This window comes from Epinephelus moara, chromosome 22, assembly GCF_006386435.1.
Source record: "Epinephelus moara isolate mb chromosome 22, YSFRI_EMoa_1.0, whole genome shotgun sequence".
Taxonomy (NCBI): Eukaryota; Metazoa; Chordata; class Actinopteri; order Perciformes; family Serranidae; genus Epinephelus; species Epinephelus moara.
Window position 1 is genome coordinate 773254 of NC_065527.1, and position 10468 is coordinate 783721.

The window sequence follows — 10468 nt, forward strand, 5'->3', positions numbered from 1 at the left end:
AGAACCTCCCTAATGACAAACAGATCCTCCCTGATGACCACCAGAACCTCACTAATGACCACCAGAACCTTCCTAATGACCACCAGAACCTCCGATGACCACCCTGATGACCACCAGAACCTCCCTAATGACCACCAGAACCTCCTTAATGACCACCAGAACCTCCCCAATGACCAACAGAACCTCCCTAATGACCAACAGATCCTCCCTGATGACCACCAGAACCTCCCTAATGACCACCAGAACCTTCCTAATGACCAGCAGAACCTCCCTGATGACCACCCTGATGACCAACAGAACCTCCCTGATGACCACCAGAACCTTCATAATGACCACCAGAACCTCCCTGATGACCACCCTGATGACCAACAGAACCTCCCCAATGACCAACAGAACCTCCCTAATGACCAACAGATTCTCCCTGATGAATACCAGAACCTCCCTAATGACCACCAGAACCTCCCTAATGACCACCAGAACCTTCCTTATGACCACCAGAACCTCCCTGATGACCACCCTGATGACCACCAGAACCTCCCTAATGACCACCAGAACCTTCCTGATGACCAACAGAACTCTCCCTAATGACCAACAGAACTTCCCTTATGACCACCAGAACCTTCCTAATGACCAACAGAACCTCCCTGATGACCACCAGAACGTCCCCAGTGACCACCAGAACCTCCCTGATGACCACCAGAACCTCCCTGATGACCAACAGAACCTCCCTGGTGACCACCAGAACCTCTCTGGTGACCACCAGAACCTGACTACCACCAGAACCTCCTTCATGCTCCTGAGGAGCTCCCTAATGACAACTTGTACCTCCCTTGTGACCCTTAGAATCTCCATAATGACCACTAGAGCCTCTTTAAGTAAGCACCAGAAGAACCTCCTCAGTGAACTGTGGCGTCTTTAGAACATCCTGTAAGACCCTCAGAAGGTGCAGAATTCAGAATGTTTTTTACTTTGTGCTTTGTTTTCTCAGAACTTGAACTCTCTGCAAAGACAATAAATTCACTTAGAACCTCATCTGTGACCTTTACAACTTTCTGAATGGCCATTAGAACCTTGATGACCACAAGTCTTATGTAAATTTGTATTTAATTCTTTGTTTGAACAGGTGGTTTCACTGTTCTAAAAATATTCAAAAAAAGTCTCAAAAAATGTTGATAAAATGTTGGAAAACTATTATTAAATTGCCCAACAAAATGTTAAAAAAAAATGTCAAAAAAAGATGTGAACAAAATGCCAAAAAAAAAGTGTTGATAAAATGTAAAATTATTTAAATGTCTGAAAAAAATGTTAAAATATTGTCCGTAGACCATTATTAAAATGTCTGAAAACATGTTGATTAAATGTCAAAAAAACATGATACAAAAATGTCCAAAAAAATGTTTCAAAAATGTCTGGAAAACTGTTCATGTTATGTCCAAAAATATTTTGAAAACAATGTTGTTGAAATATCCAAAATATATTAGTGTTCAAGAAAAAATGTTAATAAAACGTCCGAAAAAGTGTTGATAAAATGTCCGACAATATTTTTATAATGTCCAAGAAAAAATGGTGATTGAACGGCCAAAAGATGTGGACATAGGTCCTTGTGTCTACTGTTGGTGGGTCTTTTTGTGGTTGGTGTTGGATGGTGACGGTGTTTGGCTGAGAGGAACTCACCAGGACGAGGACATCAACTCACCTGTCTTCAAACTCTCCTTCTCCTGACTTTCAGCTAGCTGCTGGCTAACAGTGTGGTTACTTTTTAAGTGGTAACGTATAAATTGTCACTTTAAAGATGAAGAAGGTCCGTAGGTTAAACATATTTACAGTTGGGAAATATGAGCATTTTTTCAGGCCTCCAATACTGATAGCCAACTGATCAACCAATCACAGCCCTCTGACATCATCAGCATGCTGCCGCTGTGCTTCTTTAAAAATTCTTTGGTGCTTCTTCTGAGCTAAGCTTATTTTACTCACACTGACCGAAATGTATGAGCTGCTGTAGGGTTAGTGATTTAGCTTGCTAACTAGGTAGGCTATGCTAATAAGTAAACGTGCCAATAGACTAGTATATTAGCAAGTTAGCTTGTTAAAATGGCCTACCTAGTTAGCAAGCTAAATCACTAACCCTACAGCAGCTCGTAAGGATTTCGGTCAGTGTTTCTGTGGATGGAAAACTAGCTTAGCTCAGAAGCACAGCGGCAGCATGCTGATGATGTCAGAGGGCTGTGATTGGTTGATTGCAATGTTGATTCAGGAACACGTCGTACTTAGCAAAGTCATGTCGTGCATATTCTCATAAATATATAAATACACAGGTTATATAAACACACAGTGAATATCTGCCCCGTCTTGTTATTTGAGTGACGGTTGTGGCTGTTGGTCCGTCAGCAGTTCGTCCTCCTGACGGCCTCACTGAGTTTGGACAGCTGATCTGAAGTTAGCTCTCACTCACTCACACTGATGGTTAAAAGTCTTCACATGGAGTCACAGCTGCAGTGACTCATCAGTTTATTGACTGACAAAAAAACAACCAGTGACTATTTTACCGATCAGTCCAGTGAATGGATTCTCTCAGCTGAAATGATGAGGGGCTTTTAATTTGAAACAGAAACAGGAAGTGTTGAGTTTGAAATGACAGTGTGACGCAGTAAAGATGATTTTCAGGATGAGCGTAGTGTTCAGTTATTAGCAGGAATTATGGAGCAACCTTTTTTTTAACAGCACTTCAAGTTTCAGATTTTCAAGGTAGAAATGTTGGACTTTTACTTTGAAATATCTCTAAATACTGATCCAGTCCAAATATGTGAGTTTTGTGTCTGTGTCATCAGACATGTCGTCAACATCAGGAAAAATATTTTTTATTTTTATTTCCAGCAAAACAAAAATCACAGAATAAAGACATGTCTATTGCGCGTTCGTGGTTTTTACTTTTTAATTTATAATTAATAATTCGGGGCGTCTGTGGCTTAGTGGTAGAGCAGGTGCCCCGTGTACAAGGCTGTTGCCGCAGCAGCCCGGGTTCGACTCCAGCCTGTGGCCCTTTGCTGCATGTCATCCCCCCTCTCTCTCTCTCTCCCCCTCTCACACTTACCTGTCCTGTCCATTAAAGGCAAAATGGCCCAAAAAATATCTTAAAAAAAAAAAAAATCATTTTACACTTCCTCTTAATATAATCCAAGCAATCACATTTCCATAACACCTTATTTTGAAAACAGAACATAGTCACACATCCTCCCGCCAACTTAGCTCAGTCTGCCGCTAGCTTCCTGTCAGCTCGATGAAGGCATTATTCACTGTAACACAAATTAACATCACTATATGGTTTCACTAGTGTTAGCATTAGCCAGTCCCTTCGGTATTTCGCAGCAGCTTTTTTCGGGATAGTTGCGTCCTAACAAAAATTGTGATGAATGTTGTGATGAAACGATGCCAGTGGGTGGCACTATCACCATGACACCTAAACCTGGAGCCTAATAAAACCTGGGGCAGATTGGACCATGTATTCTGGAGTTAAAAACCACTTCCTGTTTGGTGGCAAAACATTGACATTTGCCGCCTCGCCATGGTCACACCGGGCGACAGCAACTTTTAAACTGCAAGTTTTGATGTTAAAGGTCTGACCTTTAATGGTACGAATAAAAGTCGATCGCATCAAATCTGTAGGAGGAGTTCATTAAAATACAACCCCTGGAAAAAAAACCCACCATAATTAATTCAAAATGACCGACTAACTGTCGGGTTTAGGGTAGGGCTCCATGAGGCTTTTTTGTATGTCTTGGGATGCTACATGCGCCTACCATATTTCATACATGTAGGTGAAACCAGCTTCGGGGGCTGCGTCGAGAGGGTCTTGGCAACTGCCTGCTGTCGGTGCTCTGGCGCCAACAAACTAACGTTACTTCCAACCGCACACATTTAATTGAACGTACATTCTGGATGTGACAGCTTCTGTCATGGTGATTCGTCTCGTCTGTGCTCCGCCAGTTTGTGCCGTTCTCCGAATAAGTTTGGCGGTAGATTGAATTTGCGTTACTTGTTGTGATCACAACATCACGTGTTCCTGGAGGGGACTGGTTAGCTGATATGACCACAGAAATTAGCGTTCTGCTACATTACTGTTGAGCTGTAGTTGGTTAGCTTCCTTGTTAACACTGCTAGCAGACATGATAAGCATGAGTTGCCGTACGTTTGACGCCCCTGGATAAGACATTCAAGTACTCTGATGGACAAATAATTTTTCTGTGGTAACACACTAAATCTCTTTGTGTCCTGGAACATCTGATTGTCAACATTTCCCAGATTTAACAATCAATAAATTAACGTAGAAAATAGTCCATGTGATTTCTGAAACAGTTCTGTCTCTATCGACGATCAGTCAGCAGTGATGAACTCTTATCCTGCATCACATCCGGACCACAGCTTCACTTCCTGTCTCAGCAGCGGCATGTTGCACCATGTGTCGCTTCATGTTAGACACCTGCGTGAAGCTTCTCCCACAGACGGAGCAGCTGAAGGGTTTCTCTCTAGTCTCCCCTGTGTGCTGAACCATGTGTCGTTTCAGGTTCCCGCCCTGTGTGAATCTGACGCCACAGACAGAGCAGCTGAATGGTTTCTCTCCCGAGTGCGTCCTCAGGTGTTTCTTCAGAGCACCGCTTGCTGTGAAGCCTTTAGCGCAAATGGAGCAGCTGAAGGGTTTCTCCCCCGTGTGGATCCTCATGTGAGCCTTCAGGTTGTGCTTGTGGTTGAATCTGTTGCCACACTGCCAGCAGCGAAACGGTTTCCCTCCCGGTTCTGCCTCCAAGTTGTCCTCCGTTTGGCTCTCGTCGAGCTCCTGCTGCTCGCCGCCGCACTTGTGTCGCCTAAACCCCGAAAGCCACGTGAACTTTTTGTCACAAATGCTGCAGCTGAACTGTTTCTCTCCCGTGTGGACAGCCATGTGTTGAGTCATGTGAACCTTCTGCGTGAAACCTTTACTGCAAAATGGGCAGCTGAATGGTCTCTCCCCCGTGTGGAGTCTCTCGTGAGTCTTCAGGTTCACCATCCGGCCGAATCTCTTCCCACACTGAGAGCAGCTAAATGGTTTCTCTCCTGTGTGACTCGTCATGTGGCCCAGCAGCGACCGCTTGCAGCCAAAGGTTTTTCCACAGTCGGAGCAGCTGAATGGTCTCTCTCCAGTATGGATCCTCACGTGAGTCTGCAGGTGTTCCTTCCGGCCAAATATTTTCCCGCAGTCGGAGCAGCTGAAGGTTTTCCTGCCAGTGGACTTTGATCTGGTCTCCGTCCAGATACAGTCCCGAAATTCTCCGGCCTTGGCACCATTGTCTGGTTGTAAATCTGGATGTGAGTTCCTGGCTGGTTCTGGTCCTCCACAGTTCTCTGAGTAGGCTTCAGAAGAGTCTATGGACACTGGTCGTACTCTTCCTCCGGGCACTGGGCCTACTTCTCCTCCAGGCACTGAGTGTACTCCTCCACAGTGGTCTCCATCAGCTTCTGTTTCTACCTGTGAGGACTGAGGTTCATCTTCATCATCCTCACTCTTCATGGGAACAGGACTGAGCATGGACTCTCCGTCCTGGCTGCCCCACAGTTTAGGACGCTGAGCAGACTCTCCGCCACACTTGTGTCTCTTGAGCTGATAAAGCCAAGTGAACCTCTTGCCGCAGACGTCGCAGCCGAACCTGTTCTCTTTGGTGTGGACAGACATGTGCTGTGTCAGATGTCCTCCATGTTTAAAACTCTTCCCGCAGACGGAGCAGCTGAACGGTCTCTCTCCGGTGTGGATCCTCATGTGGATGTTAAGGTTGTCCTTGCGGCTGAAAATCTTCCCGCACTCGGAGCAGCTGAACGACTTCTCTCCCGTCTCTGCATCTCTGCTGTCCTCGATCTGACTCTGGTGACGCTGAGAGGACTCACAGGTGCACTGGTGACTCTTGAGCTGAGTGTACCAGGTGAATCTTTCGTTGCAGAAATGACAGCTAAAACGTTTCTCCCCCGTGTGGATGGACATGTGATACGTCAGGTTGACTTTCTGGGTGAAGCTCTTCCCGCAGAAGGGGCAGCTGAATGGTTTCTCTCCGGTGTGTGTCCTCATGTGGATCTTCAGGTGCGGACTGCGGCCAAAGATCTTCCCACACTCAGAGCAGCTGTAAGTCTTTTTACTGGCTCTAATTCTCGTACCGCCGGCAGGGACTTTGATAATCTTCAGGGAGTTTAAAACTGACTGAGGTTCTCTGTTCTCCATCCAACCATCATCATCATCATCATTATCATCATCACTGAGATCAGTCTTTAACTCCAAAGAGTCTGACGTCTTGGTGTCAAGTTCAGGTTGGAAATGTGCTTCTGACGGACTGCTCCAGAGTTCCTCCTCTTCCTCTTTAATGTGTGGGGGCTCTGGGTCCTCCTGGTCCACACTGGAGCTCCACTCCTGCTGCTCAGGGGGAACCTCTTCTTTAACCACCAACAGCTGATGCTGGACCTCTGCAGTGGGACAAAGACACAGAGAGACCAATAGGTCATGGAAATCCGAACAAGAACAAAGGTTCTTTTTAGCATTTTGAGCATTTGAGGTCAACAACTCTCTGAAAGAACCCGTCCTAACCGCCTTGGAAGAGCAAATTTAAGGCGTGGAAATGAGACTGAAAAGCAATATGGAAGGAGATGAGCTCGGGCAGGCTCCGGACATGACAGAGGACAAATCACCAAGGTGAGCAGCAGCGGCGAAGAAAGTTATGAGAACAATGGTGAGACTGGGAAGTCTAGTGAAGTTTTGGCTAACTCTGGCATGCGGGCCGTCTACAATGAGATCCGGGCACTACGATCAGATTTTAAAAGTGATGTGAGTGATTTCTGACTTTCTATTCGTGTAGACATGAGGAAGGAGTGGAATGAGTTTCAGGAAGAATCAACCAGAAAGGCGACCTGCAGGTGATGGAGGTAGAACATGCCTGGGCGCCGCGGCACTGAAGGACCAAGAGGATCTCCAAGCAAAGCTAACCGACTTAGAGGCTCGTTTACACCATAACAACCTTCACATACGTAGAATGCCAGACGGATCTGAGGGGACTGATCCACTGGAATTTGTGGTGAGGGTTACAAAATCAGAACTTGGGCCCACCACTACCCTACATGGACCCTGAGTGCCACCTGGCACTAGGGCTGCCACTAACGATTATTTTCATTGTCGACTAATCTGTTGATTATTTCTTCGATTAGTCGACTAATCATTTCATCGAAAAATGTGTTAAAATGTTGAAAAATGTCGGTCTGTCTCTCCCAAACCCCAAAATTACCTCATCTAATGTCTTGTTTCGTACTCACGCCGAAGGGTTTTAGTTCACTGTCACAGGAGAGTGTGTAAAGCTGCCAATATCTGAACTTAAGAAGCTGCAGTAAGAGTATTTTGGGGTACTTTTATAGTACTTTTCTATGAAAAATGACTCAAACCGATTAGTCGACTACTAAAATAGTCACCGATTATTTTAATAGTCGATTAGTCATTGATTAGTCGACTAATCGTGGCAGCCCTACCTGGCACAAAGCCTCCCCATGATGCACAACCCAGATCATTGGTGATCTGTTTCCTGGAATATAACAATACCCATTCCTAATGAGAACTCTGTCCAACATGCCTCTGCCTGAAGAACCTCAAGTCTGACATCCTCAAGGACCAACAGAACCATGCAACATCCATGAGAACCCCAAACAACTTCAACCAGACACCTCATGAGGACCAACAGCTGACTGAGCCAATATGAGAGAAAAAAAACAACTAAAAATTCCAGCCAAACTGTTTGAGAGATTTAGTGGATTTCTTAAGATTTGAGTTTGGGGAAACCCGGAGCACTCTTCCAAAGCAAATTCCAAATATCTGTTGCGGGAACAAACAGCTTACGGAGCAGCGGAAATCACATACTACACCCTACATGCTCAGCGTATCCTCATAGAACAGTTCTTGTGATATCATATGAATCTGCACCCCACAGATGATGCTACTACTTTAACGTACAGTTACGTAATCAACATAAAGTTACAGAGGTTAGGTTCACACAGATCCAAACACGTGACTCCAGGGGAAAGTTCCATCCACCACCCCAACCTGCCTCCTTGCGAGCACTCAGGACTGCTTTCTTGTTTACTGCCGTCAGCATATTGGTCATGCAGCCTTTTAAAATATGTAGAATATGTATGAATTGGGGTGCATTTGTTTTCATAGGAAAACACATAAAGATGATTCAGGAAGGTAGCAAAGGTACCGAGCGCGTCATATTTTAGGGTCCACTGACAAAGTGGGATAACTTAGGATGAGGACGTGTTGGACATACAGGAATGGGACATTCACTGAAGGATGTCTGAGGCATCATGGAGACAGAGACCCCCCCCGCTTAACATGTACTAGTACCTGAGCCTTCATCATCTTCACTCTTCACAGGGACAGGAGTGAATGGGAACTTGGTGATATCAGCCTCCTCCAGCCCTTGAAGCTGCTCTCCCTCCTGACTGCTCCACAGTTCCTCCTCTTCCTCTTTAATGTGTGGGGGCTCTGGGTCCTCCTGGTCCACACTGGAGCTCCACTCCTGCTGCTCAGGGGGAACCTCTTCTTTAACCACCAACAGCTGCTGCTGGACCTCTGCACCAAAAAGGAAACACAGACAAATTGTCATTTGATGCCAGGTGAGCAACCTGACAGGCTGCAGGATATAGTGCCCACACAACTTTATTTTCACACATTTTATTTGTTTTTCATACATTTCACTAATTTTATTTCTCCTGACATTTAAATATTATTTTTGGACATTTTATCAAACAATTTTGAGACATTTGATTAATATTTGTTTCCAGACTTTTTATTAATATTATTCGGACATTTCAATAATATTCCTCTGATGTTTAATAGTCATTTTTTGACATTTTTCAATATTTTTTGGACAAATTGTATCAGCCACTACATTAACATTATCTTTGGACATTCCTGTGACATTTTATCAGCATTTTTTTCAAAGTTTTGTCAGTTTTTGGGGGAATATTTTATATTTAATGAGATTTTTTTCAGACATTAAATCAACATTTTCTACTGACATTTTTTTGGACATTTTATCAACATTTTTTCAGACTTTTCATAGTATTTTCCATACATTTTTATAATTTTCCTCTGACATCAACATTTTTTGGACATTTTTATCTTTTTTGGACAATTTTATGAACATTTTTTTCCCGACATTTCATCAACATTATTTTTTAAATTTAATCAACATTTTTCTGACTTTTTCAAAACATTTTCATGACATTTTATCAAAAGTCTTTCTGATATTTTTATGACATTTTTAGGACATTTTATTAACATTGTTTTCAGACTTTTCATAATAGTTTTCATACATTTTTATAATTTTCCTCTGATGTTTCTTCGACATTTTTTGGACATTGTTTACTTTTTTTTGGAAAATTTTATGAACATTTTCTCAGACTTTTTTTCCAGACATTTCAGTAAAAGTTCTCTCAGTGTTTTATCAGCATTTTTTCTTTTTTCGAACTTTTTATTAATATTTTTTGGACATTTTAATAATATTCCTCTGACATTTCATCAGCATTTTGTGGATGTTTTTACTTTTTGGGCAACTTGATCAACATTCTATCATACATTTTTTTTATTTAAGACATTTTAATAACATTTTTTTTCCGTCATTTTATCAGCATTTTTTCAGATGTTTTGTAAATTTTTTGGGATATTTTATATTGAATGAACATTTATTCAGACACTGAATTAATATTTTCTTCAAACATTTTTTTCTGATTTTTTTTTATATTTTTGGAACATTTTATCAAAAATTTTTCAAACTTTTTTAAAATATATTTAGGACATTAAAAAAAAAAAAAAAAAAAAGCCAATTTTATCAACATTTTTTCAGACTTTTTCCCCCCAGACGTTTCAATAACATTTTTTTCAGACATCTAATCAACATTTTCTTTGGACATTTTTGACACTGTTTTTGGGCAATTTTTTCAACATTTTTTTTCAGATTTTTTTTTCTTTTCAAAATATTTCAATGACATTTTTTCGGATACTTTATCAGCATTTTTCAGACATTTAATGAACATTTTTTGACATTTTTTTTTAAAATTTTATATATTTCAGACAATTTATCAATATTTTTTGGACATTATGTCAGTAAACACTGAAACACGCAAACAATGTTAATGTGTGGGGGCTCTGGGTCCTCATGGTCCACACTGTAGAACCCATGGTTTTCACAAAAGTGTCACAATTAATTTTTATGTTGGTTTTTTTTTTTTTAAATATTTTTCATACTTACATAAAAAATGATATATATATATGTATGTATATATACACACACATACATATATATACATATATATATATATACATATGTATATATACATATATATATATATACATATATATACATATATACATATATATATATATCAATCAGTCAATCAATCAATCAAT

At 41.8% G+C, this 10468-nt stretch overlaps 3 protein-coding genes across 10 annotated transcripts in view; 2 read left to right on the forward strand and 1 right to left on the reverse strand.

The window, feature by feature from the left end:
* Window positions 1–10468, forward strand: part of LOC126384375 (zinc finger protein 184-like) — a 127888-nt gene that overhangs the window by 50084 nt on the left and 67336 nt on the right. The gene's annotated exons all lie outside the window — the stretch shown is intronic.
* Window positions 1–10468, forward strand: part of LOC126384384 (zinc finger protein 665-like) — a 197254-nt gene that overhangs the window by 13892 nt on the left and 172894 nt on the right. The window lies entirely within an intron of this gene.
* LOC126384388 (zinc finger protein 835-like) overlaps window positions 2604–10468 on the reverse strand; it is a 108363-nt gene continuing 100498 nt past the window's right edge. For 5 of the 7 annotated variants that reach the window (XM_050035438.1, XM_050035439.1, XM_050035437.1 and 2 more), the window contains 2 exons: window positions 8402–8629; window positions 2604–6480 (listed from right to left, as the gene is read on the reverse strand). In XM_050035438.1, coding sequence (XP_049891395.1) covers window positions 4403–6480; window positions 8402–8629 — 2306 coding nt within the window. In that variant the 3' untranslated portion in view covers window positions 2604–4402. Of the gene's footprint in view, window positions 6481–8401; window positions 8630–10468 lie in introns of those variants that run through there. The other 2 variants (XM_050035442.1, XR_007569270.1) reach the window with 2 other exon arrangements.